The 21056-nt window shown below is 40.4% G+C and overlaps 1 protein-coding gene across 5 annotated transcripts in view; it reads left to right on the top strand.

The window, feature by feature from the left end:
• CALD1 (caldesmon 1) overlaps nt 1–21056 on the top strand; it is a 238067-nt gene that overhangs the window by 199050 nt on the left and 17961 nt on the right. For all 5 annotated transcript variants that reach the window (XM_077468528.1, XM_077468532.1, XM_077468529.1 and 2 more), the window contains 3 exons: nt 5671–5926; nt 9983–10123; nt 16719–16762. In XM_077468528.1, the coding sequence (XP_077324654.1) occupies nt 5671–5926; nt 9983–10123; nt 16719–16762 (441 nt within the window). The remainder of the gene's footprint in view (nt 1–5670; nt 5927–9982; nt 10124–16718; nt 16763–21056) is intronic.

Genomic DNA, 21056 nt, shown 5'->3' with positions numbered 1-21056 from the left:
AGTGTGAACTGCCGCCGGGAGGCATGCGATGCGGGAACCCGCCGCGCATTCGTGGCATTCCCGCATCGCTCCAGTGTGAACCCAGCCTAATAAGCGATCGTTTTTCTGATCGCTGTATTAGTGTCACAGGTGACGCTAGTTAGGCAGGTAGGTATTTAGGTTCGCCGCAGCTTTTTATAGCGCCAGGGACCCCCATATACTACCGCATGAAGCCCCCTAATTGCCCCCTAGTTAACCCTTTCACCAGTGATCACCATATAACTGTTACAGGTGACGCTGGTTGGTTAGTTATTTTTTTATAGTTTCAGGGCACCCGCCATTTATTACCTAGTCTCACTAGTGTACCCCTAAATTTAGGGGTGTCTGCTTTCCAAAATGGGGTCATTTGGGGGGGGTTTGTGCCATCTTGGCATTTTATGGCCTTCAAAACTGTAACGCCCTTAGAAAGCCTGAAGGCGGTGCTTGGTTTTCGGGGCCCCGTACGCGGCTAGGCTCCCAAAAAGTCCCACATATGTGGTATCCCCGTACTCAGGAGAAGCAGCAGAATTTATTTTGGGGTGTCATTTCACATATGCCCATGGCATGCGTGAGCAATATATCATTTAGTGACAACTTTGTGAAAAAAAAAAAAAAAGTTTGTAATTTTCCCGCAACTTGTGGCAAAATATAAAATATTCCATGGACTCAACATGCCTCTCAGCAAATAGCTTGGGGTGTCTGCTTTCTAAAATGGGGTCATTTGTGGGGGTTTTGTGCCATCTTGGCATTTTATGGCCTTCAAAACTGTAATAGGTAGTGAGAAGTGAACTCAAAAATTTACGCCCTTAGAAAGCCTGAAGGCGGTGCTTGGTTTTCGGGGCCCCGTACGCGGCTAGGCTCCCAAAAAGTCCCACATATGTGGTATCCCCGTACTCAGGAGAAGCAGCAGAATTTATTTTGGGGTGTCATTTCACATATGCCCATGGCATGCATGAGCAATATATCATTTAGTGACAACTTTGTTAAAAAAAAAAAAAAAAGTTTGTAATTTTCCCGCAACTTGTGGCAAAATATAAAATATTCCATGAACTCAACATGCCTCTCAGCAAATAGCTTGGGGTGTCTACTTTCTAAAATGGGGTCATTTGTGGGGGTTTTGTGCCATCTTGGCATTTTATGGCCTTCAAAACTGTAATAGGTAGTGAGAAGTGAACTCAAAAATTTACGCCCTTAGAAAGCCTGAAGGCGGTGCTTGGTTTTCGGGGCCCCGTACGCGGCTAGGCTCCCAAAAAGTCCCACATATGTGGTATCCCCGTACTCAGGAGAAGCAGCAGAATTTATTTTGGGGTGTCATTTCACATACGCCCATAGCATGTGTGAGCAATATATCATTTAGTGACAACTTTGTGTAAAAAAAAAAAAAAATTTTTTTTTTGTCATTATTCAATGGCTTGAGGCAAAAAAATAAAATATTCAATGGGCTCAACATGCCTCTTATCAATTTCCTTAGGGGGTCTACTTTCCAAAATGGGGTCATTTGGGGGGGTTTTGTACTGCCCTGCCATTTTAGCACCTCAAGAAATGAGATAGGCAGTCGTAAACTAAAAGCTGCGTAAATTCCAGAAAACGTACCTTAGTTTGTAGATGTGACAACTTTTGCGCAAACCAATAAATATACAATTATTGACTTTTTTTTTACCAAAGACATGTGGCTGAATACATTTTGGCCTAAATGTATGACTAAAATTGAGTTTATTGGATTTTTCTAATAACAAAAAGTAGAAAATATCATTTTTTTTCAAAATTTGCGGTCTTTTTACGTTTATATCGCAAAAAATAAAAATCGCAGAGGCAATCAAATACCATCAAAAGAAAGCTCTATTTGTGGGAAGAAAAGGACGCAAATTTTGTTTGGGTACAACATTGCATGACCGCGCAATTACCAGTTAAAGCAGCGCAGTGCCAAAGTGTAAAAAGACCTCTGGTCATTTACCAGCAAAATGGTCCGGTCTGAAAGTGGTTAAAAAGAGTAAACACAGTTGACTGATAATAAATGGCTTCAGCCAAACACTAACCATGAGTGAAAGAAACGTTTTTGTGTTATCAATTATATTCTCTAAAAAATGGGCAAGAAATCATAAATTCTGCCAGAGTGTAAACTTATGAGCACAATTGTAAATATACTGTGGATATGTATGTGTATGTATGTATGTATATATATATATATATATATATATATATATATATATAATGTAAAGCAAAAAAATCATGCAGCAAAAAACAGTGCAGCTATGAACAAACCCACAGTGATAAACTGTGTATAAAATCTTAGAAGTTGAGTGTTCATGTATAAATTCCATCTAATGAAAACATCCGCTTTAAATAAATAAAGTGTATTTAGTGCTCTTCCAAACGGGACGTGTGCAGATGCCTTGTGTATACACACTTATATTGTGTCACCATGCCAACTGTTCCACCTCTGATAATGGATATCTGCTCACCTTGACATTAGGACCCCTCAATTACAGGATGTCCCAAGCGCTTGAGACATCCATTGTTTGACAGCTCCTTCATCACTTTCCTCCACCAAGATACGGAGCTAATACACCAAGGTGTCTTGGAGGAGGAAAGTGGGCCAATGGGACAAATTATAAGATAACATGTATACTTTTTATGTCTTTCTGTGTAGAGATTACATATAACTTAAAGTGGTTGTAAACCCTTACAAACCACTTTGACCTACAGGTAAGCCTAGATTAAAGCTTATCTGTGGGTCCAAGAAATATCTCCTAAACCGTATAGGATATTTACAAAAAGACAGGCACCGCTGTCTACGGCGCATGCACTGAGCACGCTGCAGATCATGGCGATATGCCGCTCGTGTCGGCTCACGTACGCATGCGCGGGAGTGACGTCAACGCGGCTCCGGCGAATCACAGCGCTGGAGCAGTGAGACCCGGAACTCACTCCAGGATACATGGCAGCGGTGAAGATAAAGGAGGAGGACCGCTTCGGGGGCTTCGTTCTCAGGTGAGTTATTTATAATGAGCTAGTATGCTATGCATACTAACTCATTATGCCTTTGCCTTGCAGGTTGCATTTTTTTTTTAAAGTGCCTTTACTTCCTCTTTAAAGAGATTGTAAAGGTAATAAAAAATAAATATAACAAACATCTCCATACTTACCTGCTCTATGCAACGGAATTGCACAGAGTGTCCCAAAACCTCCTCTTCTCGGGTCCCCTTCCGGTGCTCCTGGCACCTACTCTCTGACCAGTGCCCCCACGGGAAGCTGCTTCCCATAGGGGCACTCGTGCATGCTCGCTCTTTCCTGAGCCCCATTGCTGCATCCATTTACACAGACAGCAGGACTCGGCCCTGCCCCCGCTCCCTCGTCACTGCCTCTAATTGACAGCAGCAGTGCCCCAGTAGAGACCCGGAAGTGAGGAGGAGACAAGAGCTGTAGACATGCACAGCAATGAATCAAATGAGGGCTCAGGCAAGTAAAAAGGGAGGGTGCTGATGCCTAAAAAATGTTCCTTAACCACTTTAAGAACACCCACTGCACATATACTGCGGCAGGGTGGCTCTATTGCATGAAGCGACGTACTTGTACATTGTTTTGTGTAATATACTGTGGGTCCATTCGATGTCCGTCAGCCACCTGCGATCACAGTACAGAGAGGCAGAATGGGGATTTGCCTATGTAAAGAAGGTGGATCTCCATTTGACAGTGGACAACATTGAGATCTGCTGTTCCTAGTGATCAAGAACAGCAATCTCTGTGTTGTCCCAGTGATCCCATCCTCCACACAGTTAGAACACACCCAGGGAACACAGATAACCCCTTGATTGCCCCCTAGTGTGAAACCCTTCCCTGCCAGTGTCATTTATACATTGATCAGTGCATTTTTTTTAGCACTGATCACTGTAATAATGCCACTGTTCCTCAAAAAGTGCCAATATCGCCATTACAAGTAAAAACATAAAAGTACATAAATCTATCCCCTATTTTGTAAATACTATAACTTTTGCACAACCCAATCAATATACACTTATTGCAATTTTTTACCAACAATATGTAGCAGAGTACATATTGGCCTAAACTGATGAATACTGTACATGATTTTTTTATATTTTTTTTTATATATATATATTATAGCAGAAAGTAAACAATATTGTTTTCTATTTAAAAATGTACGGTCTTTTTTTAGTTATAGCGCAAACAATAAAAACCGCAGAGATGATCAAATACCACCAAAAGAAAGCTCTATTTGTGGTAAAAAAAAAGGAGACATCAAATTTTGTTTGGGTACAGCAGCGCCGACCGCGCAATTGTCAGTTAAAACGATGCAGCGCCGTATCGTAAAAAATGGCCTGGTCAGGAAGTGGGTAAATTCTTCCGAGGCAAGGAATGCATTAAGGTAAAAAATGTTTAGGCTTTAGAACCACTTTAAAAACCTAGTTCATCCCCAGCAAACAATGTATGCTACTTTTTATCTTAGGTAGTGAAAAAAGAATTGCCACATAAATAGGCTTTAATTATCGATCAGTAAACCATCAGCATGGTTACCAATAATGTGATAACCATGACAACTGTAAGGCCCCTTTCACAGGGGGTGGATCCACTCAGCAGACTTTGCCAGCTCAGCGGGAGATCGCTCCATTGATCACTGCTGAGCCGGCGGATGACAGCTCGGTTTCTGCTCACTGTGTAGGGATGGACCTGTCGGAGCTCCGCTGCCCTCTATGGGAGATCGGACAGAAACTGATCCATCTGTCCGTTTTCATCCACTCCACTGGATGGATGGTGAACTATCGCCATTCGTCTGTTTTGAGCGGATCGGATGGCAAGCGGGTGTCAGCAGACCCATCTCCGCTGATATCTGCCCCACCCATAGAAGTCAATGGGTGGCCCGCTCAGATCCGCCTTAAAAAAACGGACAAGCGGATCCTAGCAGGCCTATCATGTGAAAGGGGCCTAACACGTTAATCACATGAGGTTTGTTCGTAGATAAGCCTCTCTGGCTCTAGCTGGCATAGTGTTTATTTCTTTGTGCACTCACTTTGCACAAAGAAATAAATACAAGTTTTAAAAAAGACAGCACAGTGGTTTAACAAAAAATATAAAATGTAAAAAAAAAAAATTATATATATTACATTATACTCTATGAATACTGTGTGTTTCACTTTTTGAATTTGGCGCCGTTCTCCGTCCCGGTGCACCGCAACGATCGCAGGGAACGGAGATCGGCTCCGTGATAGATCGAGCGGAGTGTGGCTCGCTCGTACAGCGGGGGGGGACATCGCTGGATCCAGGGGACAAGGTAAGTAACCTCAGTCAGCAATGCGGTCCCGAGTCTGGCTCGGGGTTACCGCTTTTGGTATAAAATCTCCACCCCGAGCCAGACTCGGGAATACCATCAGGGGGGTTAAACAATGTACCAAAAAATAAAAAATAAATCCCCATATGCCCCCAAAAATGTAGAAATGATTCAGTTTGAAAAATGAGTAATAGAGTTAAATGCCCAATTAACTGACATTGCTTTTGTCTGAACTCTGGTTATTAAAAGGTTAAAACAAAAGGTACATCTTCCAAATCTGATGAATAGTTTTCAGCTAGAAATGATGACTACATGTATATCTTGTGTGTTATATACTTAGCAAATGCATTTATGTGGTTTCCTTTAAGTGGGGTGAAAGGACAGCCGAGTGGCGATGAGGCGGACTCTGGAACAAAGGTGGAAGCAGGTAAAAAATTTGAGGACCTGCGCCGTCGTAAAGGTGAGACGGACCCCGGAGAGGTTGACAAGCTGAAGCAGAAACAGCAGCAATCTGCAGCAGAACTGGAGGAGCTGAAGAGAAAACGTGAGGAGAGGAAGAGGCTTATGGAAGAGGAGGAGCAGAGGAAAAAACAGGAAGAGGCAGAGAGAAAAGCCAAAGAAGAGGTGGGACTTCATCATTATCAATCTCGATTTTCACAATTTTAGGAACAGTTAACGATAAAATGCCTCTCTAGTTTTGGAAATAATGGTGCCCACGCATTCCGATTCAATTGTTCAATAATCTAATAACAATTTTTTATTTTTTTTTGCAAATCTGGGCACATTTTTCATTTTCAAACAAATTTCTAAAGGTTAACATTAAAAAAAGTTGAAAAAAGTTAGACATTGTTAATAACTTCCTGTTTCAGTTCACTCTTCTGGAGCATTCCAAAAATTAGAATTAAAATGTATTACAAACCATCATAGTTTTGGTTATAATTAGGAACAGACTGGTATAAACAAATGCATGTGTGGCATCATGAAAAAATGTATCCTCAAGTATGACTAAAACTCTTGTTGCATCCAAAAATAAAATACAAAATGAATGAGTGTTGCCACCAAAGAATTACATTAGCAAAGCCCCAAGACATTACTGTATACAGTTTCATTTACTTTCTGTGCTTTATTTGAAAGTACATGTTTTATTCTATCATTTGGCTTATATATGGGCCCTCTCCTTTTTTTACACAACTTTGATTGGCAGGAAAGTGGAATTTCGATTATACCCTTTGACGTACCCTGAGTGTACAAGTAATAATAGACCCTAATAAGTTAGCCACACATGGCTTAGCGGGAGCGGTCAGCTTCTTCACATTCTGCTGCCCTATACTGTGTTCAGGCTTCTTTCCTCACCATTATTAGGCTACTTGGCAGACTGGAGCAGTTTTCAGGTGTTTTAGCGATAAAAATAGTGCATGTAAGGCGCCTGAAAACTGCCTCTCATGCCTCTCCAGTGTGAAAGCCAGAGTGCTTTCACACTGGGGCGGTGCGCTTGTGGGACGGGAAAAAGGGTCCTGCAAGCAGCATCTTTGGGGCGGTGTTGGAGCGTTGTATACAGTGCTCCCACACCGCCCCTGTCCATTGAAGTGAATGAGCAGAGCTTCCGAGGCACCTGAAAAGCGTTTCGGAAGCACGGCACCACGGGCACTATTAATGCCCCGCTAGTGACCAAAAAGCACAGCTAAAGCCTAACACGACGGTAAAGCACTGCTAGTTTTATCGCTAACGTACCTGCCACCCCAGTGTAACAGTACCCCTTTGTGGCAGGAAAAGCAGCTCCACACACAGATAAAGCTTACATTGTCTCCAATACAAAATTAATATTAGAGACAAGGCCATCGGATATTTTGGACCAGAATAGCTCAAATTTTTATTTTGTAGTTTGGCATTGTTATTACTATAGAACCATGTTAGAAAAGAATTGCTCTTACTAGAGTGCTTCTTTAATGAGACCCTGTCACCAGCTTAAGATAATTGCAGGTAAAAGAACAGATATATCAAGTATTTTAAATGCTTATTTTCATAGTTTTTTTCTTTCCAAAAAATGTTGTTAATCGCTTATAATGCGCCTTTGAACTTGCTAAAAAATTTGACTTCTCCAGGAAGAGTTAATTGCCTAGTATTTTATAGCCTCCTCCTCTTCTGGAGGTGTCTATATCTCTGTGCTGGCACAGCTCCTCCACTCCTCCCCTCCCTACATAACCTTTTATGCTGGATGAAGGGCAACTTCAGTGACAGCTCTGAGTCTGCTGGGGCTCCTGACATCCCAAGACAGCAGCAGGCTCAGGGCTTTTAAATTGCTACACAAGGGAGGCTTTTGCAGGTAATACCTTGTTTAAAAAAGGTTAAATGTGGATATACTATAAGCTTATGATAAGTTTTTGTGTTGACATTTTTGGCCCAGTGACAGAGTCTCTTTGAATGTTACAAATTAGTACTTAAATACTGAAATGTAAATCACAAAGCTCTAGGACATTAGAAGGCTTTTTTTAAACTTTTTTCTTAAATTTGAATAATAGGGGCAGATATTTCAATGTTGGTTAATTGATGACACCTTGTAACCACCCACCAGACACTTTTATCTCCCATGAGTTTCGTTCGGCTTTATGTGCACAGCCTTACAGGGGCCTTTGCAGTGTGCAGAGCCTGCATAATGACATGCGGCATACAGCCGTCCATTACAATGCATTAGTCGAGGCAGATGTACAGGTTTGAGCGCAGAGGGTTGTGTAAAGCAATGTTTCTCAACTCCAGTCCTCAGGTACCCCCAGCAGGTCATGTTTTCAGGATTTCCCTCAACTGATGCAAACTAATGGAAAGCCTGAAAACATGGCCTGTTGGGGGTACTTAAGGACTGGAGTTGAGAAACTTGGGCATAAAACACCTGCATATACTCCAGTTAGTGTGTCGCTGAGTCCAACTGTCTCTCATAATGCATCTCAATTGTCAGCTGTACACAGCAGCAGTCCCGGGAACGTCATTACGCAGGCTCTGCACACTGTAAAACCCCTGTATAGATGTGTGCATGAAGCCTACAAGATCTAAACATCTCTAGTTCCCAGCTCCACCCACCAGCTCTTTAGATCTGCCCAAAACTTCACCTAGGGTTCCTGGCTTTACCCACCTATAACACTCATAACTCACTGGGGGGAGATTTAACAAAACTAGAGCATTTCGAATCTGGTGCAGCTGTGCATGGTAGCCAATCAGCTTCTAACTTCAACTTGTTCAATTAAGCTTTGACAATAAGCCCACGTTCACATTGGGCCAATTTGGAATGCAATTTGACATGTTAAATTGCATGCCAAATTGGCAGCTATTATTGCCAATTGCCGATTCCCAAAAGTAGTTCCTGTACCTACACAGATGTTTGTCAAATCTCCTCCAAAGTTGGATTGCATTGCTGGTTTGAAATTGTGCGTGTTCAGCTGAACTCGCGCAATTTATAACCCGCATCAGTGCGAACCTGGGCTTAATCCTGGAAGCTGATTGGTTTCTATGTAGAACTGCACTAGATTTTGTATTCTTCAGTTTTAGTAAATCAACCCCACTGTGTTGAAATAATAATTATGGGGCTTAACTCCAACCAAAATGTTTTCCTTTGTAGTTTTAGATAAAGTAAGGAAGATCTCCAGTTTCTGTCTGGTGTTTATTTTTGTTTGAGACCCCATTGGGGAGATTTTCCCTCACTTCCTGTTCCTGTATAAGAAATATTGAATGTGGTTGTCACTGGGACAGGAAGGTACTGACAGAAATAAAAACACTGTCAAAAGTTCTAACCCTTCCCCGCTTTCTTAAAATGTGTTAGTTTTTTTTTTTTTTAATGCTATCTGTTGAAAAGATTTCACATTACTTCTTCTCCTGACAGGAAGTGAGGGGATAACTCTCCAATTGAGACACAGGCAGCAATAAAAACCCAACATTGGCTGTAATCTACACTTGTTCAATGAAAAATGAAACAAAAAAATTATGTTTGAATCTGGACTTTGAGGCCGGGTTCACACTTAAGAACGCAGCGGCTCACAGCAGGGGTCTAGTCCGTCTCCATTCACTGCTTCAGATCCGATTTCAGCCCGAATTCCATAGAGAGCCAGCCACAATCTCCTGCTATGCAAAATGGATGCAGGGAAATCCACATCCAATGTGCAATAGTGTGAACCCAGCCCAAGGGCTTGTTCATGCCAGTCCTGTTGGGATGCACTGTGAAGTGTTGCCCAACACAGTCCCAATCCATAGATAAGACAATTTGTCTTTTGTTCTTTTGTTTCAGTTTATTTTTGCACTGCGCATTTTGATGCGTATAATTCATCTCAACTCTTTCAGAATTAAATGTCAAGTTAAATAAAGTTAAAAAAAGGGGAAAAAGAAAGCACTGCTATTGATTTTACAAGGCATTGTAGTGTCTATCCTGAATACACGGCAGGGTGTACTCTTTATGTGCACCTTAATACACAAGCGCTGGTGTGAATGAGCCCAAAATGCAACTGTCACGCAGTGCTGTGCGAGAGCCCATTCTAAGGGCAACAAATGCAGAATCTACAGAGGGAGAATTTTCTCACTCAGCATTTCTCACAAGTGCAGTGGGTAATTCAGTCTACGTGCATTCAGCCACAACTAAAATATCAGTTTTGGGATCGAATAAAACAGTTTTCCATCATAAAATCTTTCCTGTATTTGTAGGAGGAAAAAAAGAGACAGAAGGAGGAAAGAGAGAGAAGAAGAGCAGAAGCTGCAGAGAAACGTCAAAAACAGGAAGAGGAGGGAGTATCAGACGAAAAGAAATCATTGAAGGGTTTTACCCCAAAAGGTTCATCTCTTACGGTATGTGCACAAAATTTGGTGTGTGTGTGTTTCTGGTTCTGACACCCCTTTGGGTCTTCCCCTTGTGATGGGAACAGATGACAACTATGACAGCCATTAATGGTTATCACATGCAAACTGGAAGATTTTTTATTTAAAAAACTGCTCTCATCTCCTTAATAATACTAGCTGTCAGATACAATTACAGTTTAAAAAAAAAGTTAATATTTGACATATTCTTAAAAAAAACATGTAAAATTATTTAGATAGGCAAGTTATTTACATGATTTTGGTAAGTCAAAGGGGTGTGTTTGCTAATGCTTTCACCCAAGATTTACCCATTTTTTCCCTAATTGAATTCTATGTAAAAACTGCTTTGGATGAAAGTTGAGTGAATCTATCTAAAGCCATTTTTTTTTTGAGGTATGGTGGGGTAAGGATAACATTTCTGCCAATTTTTTTCCCATCCATGTACCTTTAGGGAGATTTCTCTTAATTTCCTGTACTGTAGATATAACACAGAATTAGAGTATGTAAAGTAGAGTAGAGTAAAGTGAGGCGAAATTCACTTCTGGGGACAGTTGTCCCCAGAATAAATGTCCCCATTGGAAAATGTTCCCTCATCTCCTGTTCTGGTGACAGTTCAAATATAGGGGGAAAATCTAAGCAGGGACACAGGCATCAATACGTGCCAGGGTTGCTAACCCTTTTCTGCCCTACTCTGCTTCTTTTTTTTTTACTACAAAAGTTTTGTTTTTAGATACACTTACACTTTAACCAGTAGTATATGATGATGCTAAAATTGATATATGCTTCAGTAACCTTGGGTGAAAGGTTTTAATCTATCAAAAAACAAATACCAATCCTATAGGATAAACTGCCTAAAATATGAAGTCATTGCGTGATGTTTGAAAAACACATTTACATATGTGTATCTGCCATGCACAAATTACATGTGTTCATAGGGGCAGTAAAACTGCTTTTACGTTCCTCCGGCCGCCCATGTGAGCAATCCATAAGGACATGAAGGAGATCTGCTATGAGGAAAGCATAACTAAACTAAATGTATTCTCTCTTGAAAAGAGGTTATTAAGGCGGGATATGATCACAATGGTCCCGATATTAAATTTGGTGAAAAGCTGCTCACTTCAAATTGGGACGCAGATGTCATATCTAGTTTACAGCAGATAATAAACATCTGCAAGCACAGTACAGACATGGTTAATTATGGTAAACATAACCCTCTCAGCCCTGTCCCCCGACATTACATGGAAGGTGAAAGCCAGATAGGATTTTTAGGAATGTAAAAAGGTAAGCAGCAATTTTCAAATATGTATGCTATATAAATGGAAGGATGTAACAAATATAAAATAGGAGTTTTCCCCATTTGGCTGCAACATTTGAATACATTTTAAAGGATACGTTCACCTTTTAAAAAAAATAATCACCTTTTTCTTACAGGTAAAGAAAAGTGCATTTATTTTTTTTTTTTTTCTAAGGAGCCTACAGAGCATTGCACCCACGATCAGCAAGTCACGGTGCAATCTCAGGCAGACTCTCAGCATAGCTGTCTGCTCGTACCTTGTACAGGCAGGCAGCTACCTGAGAGCAGGAAGATCAATGGGACTACGAGAGTGCTCACCAGCGCCCTTGCGGTTCATTGAGAACTAGAAGCCATCAGCCGCAATGGCTGGTGATACTTAATGTAGGCATTCATTCACAGGAAACTGTGAATGAATGATACGTCCGTGTGGGCCAATGCGTCACAGGGAGCAGGGGGAGAGGCTGCAGATGTTGGCATGTGTATTATGTTCCAAAGGTTGACTTATCATTTAAGATCAGTGCAAATGACCTATAAGAGGTTGGAACACACTTCCACGGGAGCTATTTCTAGCCAGGTCTGTAGATTGTTCAAAAACAGGCTAGGTGTTTCTAAATGTACAAAATAAAATGACTATTAATATAGGTAATTAAAACAACTAGATTATTGATACAGGGAGTAAACAAATGTATCGGGGGATAAGGCAGCAGTTTTTTTCCCGGTTGGAGCAAGTTGAACCACACTTTAACTGTTTTATTTCCTTCCTCTGGACTACCTGTGCATTTAAGGTTCTGATGATGCAGGTTTTCATTTAGTTTTGTCCTATGGTGGAATTTGATAGACTTTTTTTTTCAATTTCAACCTATTAATGTGACTATATTGGACAGTCAAAACCTAATATTGTGCTTCTTTTTCCCTGCAAACAGAGGTTCTTTGTAATATTATATAGCGTACGTCATTAACTGTTTCCATCAAGTTTGAAACATAAAGTGGTGGATTATATAAGGGGATACAGACCTGACTTGGGTATATTTCTAAAGCAGTACATGTGACATGCACTAATAATTCACTGCATGTGTATACTTCTAGTGCTGAGGTTCATCGTCAGTGAATATCACATTCACCTCTTTATTAATATGTCCCATAATGCATACAATATTATAGAAAGATATAAAAGTTATGATCATTTATATATATCTAGAATATCTTATATTCTGATTATAGAAATACTTTTATGTAACCATTATATTAAATGTAAAATTAATAAAAATACATTTCTGAATTCCTTCAAAATATGTAATTTGAAAGAATATTTTTAAATCTTCCGGTCCTTTATAAAATCCATCCAAGCATTTGTTTTCATTTCATATTATGTATTGTTATAGTTTATTTTATTTATTTGTGCGTCTATGCTAGGATAATAGGTCTCCCCAAAATATGTGTTTTAGTTTGTACATCCTGACATGCTGGGAATAGCTGGAAGATAAGAGAGGTTCTAGCAAAGTACTACAACATAGTTACTTTAAAGCATTAATCCACACATTTTTGACAGTTACCCACTTTGTATCGAGAGTTCTTTGTGCTCCGAGTGAATATTGCATAGCACCCGGATGTCACAGACTTCGTATGACTACACAAGAAGAACCAAATTCTCCCCTTGTAATCTGCAGGACTGAGCAATTAGTTTGACAGCTCTGCAATCATTTATCATGAAATCTACAATTGTGACTTTCATTCATAAGTTACTGTTACTTAAAAATAAAAACAATATAAAAAATAAACATTTTTTGGCCCCTTATTACATCTTAGTGAACCCTAGGTAGCTTGTATTAACTTCTTCATTCATTCCCTTTTTCCCTTTGCTGTTTTTAATGACAAATTGCAGAATAATGTTTGTAGTTAGCCCCAATTTTATTTTTAACCATTGATGTTTTTTCTTTTTTTTTTTTTTACTTTTTTTTTTTATAAAAAATGTACATTTTTGTTTTTGTGATGGCAAATTAAAATGCACTGGGTGGAGACGGAAGGGTACTTTGGCATCCTCGCTTTAGGTGCCAGAGGGCCGCCTTCCAGCATTGTCTCTGAAGTTCCTCTTGCTTTTTCTGTAGCCACTGGATACATTTTCTGTTGTGGTCACAAAGGAAGACAATAAATTAAATCTCAATAGGAGCACAGAACACTTTTATAAAGTAGAACTCCAGTTTATAAAAGAAAAAAAAAATAGCCTAGTTAAGAATATGGCTGCCCATGAAACCGTAAATCTGCTTAAAGTAGAGTGGGGATGGGTTAAGATGGACTTTTATTTCTATTGGTAAAAATTCATCGCTCCAAAATACACAAGTGGTTTTAGTGATATTTTGGAAAGCTTGGGAATTATTGTTATCTAAAAATAAGTCACAAGCTGGTTTATGGAAAAGAAGTTTTAATAACTTTCCTGGACAAAAATCAAACATTTGAGGATCTTATCAGAATTGAGAATATTTTAACAGACTCTCAGGCATAAAAAACTAGTAATGTATTAACTTTTAAAACCAATAAAGTTGAGCTTTTATCAGCTAATATTTGCCTTCCCTGGAAATTAAAAAAAATACTTATTGTCTTCATTATATACCCTATTTTTGACTTACTGATGTCAACACTGAGTCTCTGTGCTTCTCTAAGCAACACATGCAAATTATGGCTGGTGGGAGGGGCCAGCCGAGTGAACACCCTGCCTCAGTGCTTCTCTCAAAAAGTCCTAATCCCTACTGCAAGCGGTAGGCTAGCTCTTGGGAGGAGACATGCAAATATCAAAATGTCTTGATGGATGGATGGCAGTCTAGAGCAGGGGTCTCCAAACTTTCTAAACAAACAGCCAGTTTATTATCCTTCAGACTTTAGAGAGGCCGGACTATGGCCAATAGGAGTAGAAAATGTCCTGGTGTTGGTAACAATGCCCTATTGTTGGTGTAAGTGAGAGCAATAGTACCTCATCATTTGTGTCCTTTAGTGCGCCATTATTGGTGTCAGTGGGAGGAATAGTGTCCCATTATTGGTTTTGATAGGAGAAATAGTGCCCCATCACTGGTGTCAGTGGGAGGAATAGTGCCCCATTGTTGGTGTCAGTAAAAGGCATAGTGCCCCATCATTGGTGTCATTGGAAGGAATAGTGGCCCATTATTGGTGTCAGTGGGATGAATAGAGTCTCATCATTGTTGTCAGTGAGAGGAGTAGTTCCCCATCATTGGAGTAAGTGGCAGGGATTATGCTCCATTGTTAATGTCAGGGGGAGGAAATAGTGCCCCAAAGGCTGGCTAAAAGCAAACAAAGGGCCACATCTAGCCCCGGCCCGCAGTTTGAAGGTGTTTTTTTTAATTCTGTTTATTGAAAACAAAGTGACAGCACAGAGAAAAATCCTTATGTACAGAAATGATCGCATTATAATAAAATGCCACAGCAACACAATCAGGGTTTCCTTCATTGTCCTCAACCCAGCAAAGTTTCTCAGCTAAGACTTTTATTGAATTCTACTTCCAATATCGTGGGATCTAGTGCCCAGCAAAACAAGCCCTTCTGGAAAATGTCCAAACTGCCAGATGACTGGTCTGGGCCTGGCAGATGTGTTGGAGAAAACCACGTTGTGAAACTTCTATAAAATATACATGTTCACCTTACATTTGAAAATACCACTTGTGTATTTTGGGCTCTAATGCAGCCTTTCTCAACCCTTGAAAGAACTTTGAGGTGTCAGGGAAACTTTGCTTATAATTACTATTTCTTTATCTCACAAAACATTAGTAAGGACAGCAAATTGTGTCTATGAGAATAAATAAAAGATTAGGGAATGTGGGCATACTTTTAGTGTATTTGACACCCAGGGTTGCTCTGTTAGACAACATTATTTTCAGTAACAACAATGAAATTAAACCAATAATAATATTGATTAGAAAAGAAACTCAAACCATAAAGTGTTCTTCACTTTGGTGGTCAGTGGAAAAATGAACCCTATGATGGTGATCAATAGAAAAGTACTCCATTTATATTGGTGCTTTCATACATTGGTGATCAGTGGAGAAGGTCCCCCTTAGATTGGTGGAGAAGAACCCCATTACACTGGTTGACAGTAGGGATGAGCTTAGGCATGTTTTGAACCTAATCCAAACCCATCTGAGAAACTCCACTAGGAAGCTGTCACTGTACTGGGCCAATCTTAGATGGTCAAGGCATTCCGCATCCTGCAGCCAGATGTACACATGCCCCTTGTATACGTTTGACTGTGGTGAGGGAAATTGTGCATGCAAAGGGGACTGGGCTACAAATGGTTGGGCCAGTACAGTGACAGTTTCCTGGCAGTCTCACTCAGATGAGTTTGGCCTAGGATTCAAACATCCCAGAACTCATCTCTAGTGGTCACTGGGAAGAATGCTCCCTTTACAGATGGCTGAGAAGATCATTGGTGTCAGTGATAAAATATCCTAGGGGCAGAAATTGCTCAATGCTTGAGGGACCTCTATCAACCTTTGGAGGAACCCTAGTTGAGAAAGGCTGCTATAATGCACCTCTATTGCAGAGGATACAGACATTTCAACTAAACTCCACACAGTTTTGTAGGCAGCCCATGTTTCCATTGGTGCCCTTTGCTGTCCATATTTGTGACATTTCTTTAACATTCAATGGGCTTTAAACATAATGTCCAAAAAATGTATTGGTTAGAAATCAATCAGAAGTATGTTTTCAATGGGAACTCCAGGAGACCTAAAAACCCTCTTACCTGATCCTCCACTCCCCTGGGAGACAGTGTTCCTCCACGCTCTGGTGGTGGACCCTTTCTAAGCATTCCCATGTCCATCCAATGCAGGGCTATGGTTCCTTCATTGGTTTTGATGATGTTAGAGGACCTAGGACTGTCACACTATAAGGGAGAAGAGGCTGTACCAGTACCAGTACCAGTCTATCAGCAGGGGATAGAGGATCTTTACCAAGTCCCCTAGCCCTAAATGAGCAGTTAACCCTTGCAATGTGGGTGCAACCCTACTGCAAGGGAGGATTTTTAGATTTCCTGGAGTTAAGCTTTAAGTTGGATTTGATAATTTTTCCATTATATTCAACGATTTACTCCCTGAAAACCAGGATTTAATTGTGGTTAAAAGATAATTAAAAACCCCAGAACTGTTTAGTGTAGGGTCAGCAAAAAGAAGCTCAAACTGGTCACCTATCTAAACTTTTTCAGGTGCATGCTTAGCTGTGTTCAATTGTGAGCATTTACAGGAGTACTCAGGTTCATATTATAATATCTCATGTTGTGTCCTTTTCCAGATTGAAGAGCGGGCGGGGTTCTTGAACAGGTCAAGTCAGAAAAGGTAACTGGTGATAATATTTTTATTTTATGCATTTTAAAAGATCTGTCTATCTTAAAGTTATATTTCAAGAAAGAGCAGACCCTGGTGGAATGAATTGTGCATATTAAACCACACAGCTCAAACAGAATGAATGGAAAATAATTGCCCACTGGCTTCTGTTTTTCAGAGTGATCATGCTATTTTCTTTATTGTGAGCTTTTACAACTGAAAATTGCATTTTCCATTCCTCAAAGGTTTCTTGATTTCTTGAAGATTACTTAAATTAACTTAAGCAAATTCACAAAGATTTTTTGACAGGTTTTTGTATCTTCAAATACTGAGTAGAAAAAGAATCCATTTGAGTTGGAGATAAAGAAACAACTCATTTAGGCTGGGAAAACACTTGTGTGGGTCAGGAATGCTTGTAAAATCGACCTGACCTACAGGCAAAATGCGCTGCTCTTTAGCAGATGCGTTCGGATGCCATTAAGTTTTAATGGCACCCCACACATCAGCAAAACACTCTTGTTTTTGCATCCGCGGAATCATGCAAGTCCATGGGTCCGGGACTTTTTTACCTGCATTTCTGTGGGTAGGGCAACCCATTGAAATGATAAACTGCCCTACACATAGAATGCTGGTCGCAATAATGTCAATGGAGCCCTAAATGTTTCAATAGTTATATTTTGTGTGAAACCAAAATTCTACTTTTGTGTTATAGTTATGCATAAGAATTGAACATTTTGATGGGAAAATTATCATGGGATAAAATAAAGAATATCTTAAGAGAAAATATAGTCAATTTTTCTACATTTACTTACGTCAGGACTTAAATTGGAGCTCCACCCAAAAGGGAAGCTCGACTTGCCTTCCTCCCCCCCCTCCGCTGCCACATTTGGCACTTTTGGGGGGTTCGGCCCCCTCTTCCTTCTCCCGCAGCCAGACCAATATCAAAGTGCTTTGCGCATGGGCAGTAGGAAACCGGCGGCTTCACTCCCGGTTTCCCTTAGTCAAGATGGTGATGGCAGCACCCGATAGCTGATTGAAAAATCGGCTCGGGTGAAGACCCTGCTGGATTCCAGGACAGGTAATTGCCCTAATATTAATAGGATTTGTAGCTGCTGACTTTTAATTTTTTCTGAAGGAGCCTGGAGCTCCCCCTTAGGACCCTTATCGTGAATATTTCAGATTTACATTTCGAGACAAAAGGAGAATCTTTAGGCTCTTGTACTTGTGTTTCCTCTATCTCCTTTGCTCCTTTGTTGTAAAAAGCCCTATACAGAGCTCAATAGCTCAAGCTGAAATTAGATCATTCTGATTACCCACAGGCTGTCACATAGAGAGGGTCTATTTGAAAGGTAAAGCCTAACAGCCTCTGTTGTGCTCATTCTTTAGAAAACAAATTTAGTGCTCTATGAATTCTTTGTCAGGGATGCACTATGTATTAAAAGTTAACTTCTGAGATTCTATATATGTAGTTCCTGATCAGAAGATTGATAGTAATTGTAGACTTCTTGCAGGCTAAATTTACACCTTGCATGCACAATAGTATGCACTGACCCACGTTGCGTTAAGGCAACTCTTTCACTCTAAATGGGCTTTTAAAAAACCTCAATACAGGAAAAACAATCCATTACTATTTTTGTCCAACATATATTGCATTCACACTTCTGTACTGTAGTATGCTGAAGAGCAGGTGTGTTGGGTAATACTGTATATGCGTGTTGGGATGCCATTCAGAACAAATGTCAATGCAGCTCCATTCAAATTTACAGTGATTTGTAATGGATTGATGGTAGAAGTAACTCAAATCACAGAAACAAAGATAATAGTAGCGCAAGATTGAAAAATTTAATGGGATATCACTAGTAATTAGAGTCGAGTAGCAAATTGATCGGTAAGCACATGCACAGGGAATGGTAAAATTGAAGTGTATGGGCAAAAATGTTTTTATGTTTTAGGTGGCATGGGGAAGAATTAGGACCCCTGCCTATTTATTATTTTAATTGCTGTTTGTGGATCCACTGGGATAATTAGCGCTCTTAATTGCCCTGGTGACCATATACACAAAGACAGAAAGTAAGGGAGTATCCAAAATGTTACAGTTGTGACCAGAACACAGGTAAGAAGAAATCTTCCAATGGGGACACCTGTTCCCGTGACAACTGTTCACTTTGTAGAGATTTCTACTTGGGGTCTCCCCAGAGGGGACACAGACAATAGAAAATAAAAGTTTTAAACGTTCCCTCCTAAAACACAAAGATTTTGGCTATACATGCACTTTTAAGAAGAGTTGAACTCTGGAAGCTGTGCCCAAAAAAGACAAGCTGAGAGCAAAGGACAAGTCCTCAGTGTTCCAAGTATTCCTCCTGCAGCTGATCCACCTATTACTGACTTACTATACCTTGTTGTGCACTGAGTCTCCATTTGGAGGTGACCATCTTGGTAGAGGCAAGGCTTTGCTTCCTCATGGTACAGGATTCAGCAAGGAGAACAGAAAGTAGCCGAGCAGCAACATCACAAAGGGGGTTATTTACTTTGCACTGCAAGTGCACTTGAAAGTGAACTGAAAGTGCTCTTGGAAGTAAAGTCACTGTAGATCCGAGGGGGACATGCAAGGAAAATAAAAAACAGCATTTTAGCTTGCACATGATTGGATGATAAAATCAGCAGAGCTTCCATTAATTTCAGATCTACCCCTTAGATTTAGAGTGACTGCACTTCCAAGTGCACTTTAAGTGCACTTGCAGTGCAAAGTGGATTTGCCTTTCGTAAATAACCCCCATAGTCTCACTCCATAGCTCCTGAGATTAGAGGCCAGAGGCAGCAGTTCCCCTTGAACTCACATTGCTGATATACAGTTATGAGGCTGAAGGCATGGGAGTGTCTAGGCACACTGACTTTTCTGAATGAATGCAAAGTGTTCTCTGACTGGAGAAGGAGAGATGTGGCAGTGATATTATACCCTGCAACTCATCCAATAAGATGAGTTGCAGAGTATAGTATGCATTCATTGTGAAAATGTAAAGCATTCTCTGAATGGCACCCATGTCAAGTGGCCGACCTTCTGTATTCACAATGCATCGGGCCAGCTGCTCAGCACAAGACCTGGAAGCAAGTGGAGATCTTTGGAGTAGCTGTGTCTTATTCTGTGATTTTCAGCTCCAGAAGGATTGGCCAGGTATGGTATATACATAGTTGCAGCTATCTATGGTGGACCAATGTAACTATTGTATGTAAAAATATACCGTGCCTGGAATTCTTCTTTAACAATTCTAACTTTTTCCCTATATTATAGCATATCTTCACTTTCTGTGTTCAGTTCCACTTCAGGTGACTTAATATTACTTAGCCTTAAGAGATGACGTTCCCAAACACTTTCACAAAATAAAATGTCCAGCTGCGAAAAGCCTCCAGTTTTTGGAGGCAAGTGACTGCGATCTCTAGATTAATTTTTCTGCAGCTTTCCACCAACTTCCTCCTTTTCAATTCTTTAACAGAGGCAATTCTGTTCTCAGGCAAGGACTCATTAAAAAGTGGCAAGTCCCCTAAAGCCAAAGCTTTGTTTCGTGATTAAAGCAGTGCGTGCACTTCCCAGACGGCCTTCTGTAATTTGTGATGTTATCGGCAATGCTGGTAGTCAGAGGAAGTGGAAGACTAATGTTGCCGTTCATTAGTCGTCATTTTCCTGGAACAGCTCAATCTCTGCCCTTGTCTGTCTTTAGCTGTCATTTTACAATGTCAGCACCAGAGGGCAGTGTTCCCCCCCCTTCCCAGAAAAGCAGGAACACCTGAGCAGTAACACTTTATATAAATATTAGTGTGAGATCATAACAGATGTTATATCCAAGTCACAGATATGTTACAAACTGCAGAAACTTATAAAAAAAAAAGTCCAGTTTGTTGTCTGTAATTTTGTAGGCAGGTGTTCTTACACATCATATGGATTTCGTTTACATAGTTTAGACAACAGATTTACTAGCTATTAAAACCGTATTTAGTATTTATATGTTGATTTTTAGGCAGAGCTATTTCTTCTGCAAGTGTGAACTCACATTTTCCTGCATAGACAGATTGTCTAGGCATTAAAGGGGAATTCCACCCTATGGGCAGCACAGTGGCAAAGTGGTTAACACTTCTGCCTAGCAGCACTACGGTTCGAATCCCAACCACGACACTACCTGCCTGGAGTTTGCATGTTCTCGCTGTGCCTGTGTGGGATTCCTCCGGGTACTCCAGTTTTCTTCCACACTCCAAAGACAAGTATGTTTCAATGTGAGTTAGGGACCTTAGATTGTAAGCTCCTTGATGGCAG

Source organism: Lithobates pipiens, unplaced genomic scaffold, assembly GCF_037356315.1.
Source record: "Lithobates pipiens isolate NorthernLeopardFrog02 unplaced genomic scaffold, aLitPip1_a1.2 Scaffold_8, whole genome shotgun sequence".
Classification (NCBI taxonomy): Eukaryota; Metazoa; Chordata; class Amphibia; order Anura; family Ranidae; genus Lithobates; species Lithobates pipiens.
The sequence above is the reverse complement of the archived record's forward strand: the minus strand, read 5'-3'. Positions and strand labels throughout refer to the sequence as shown.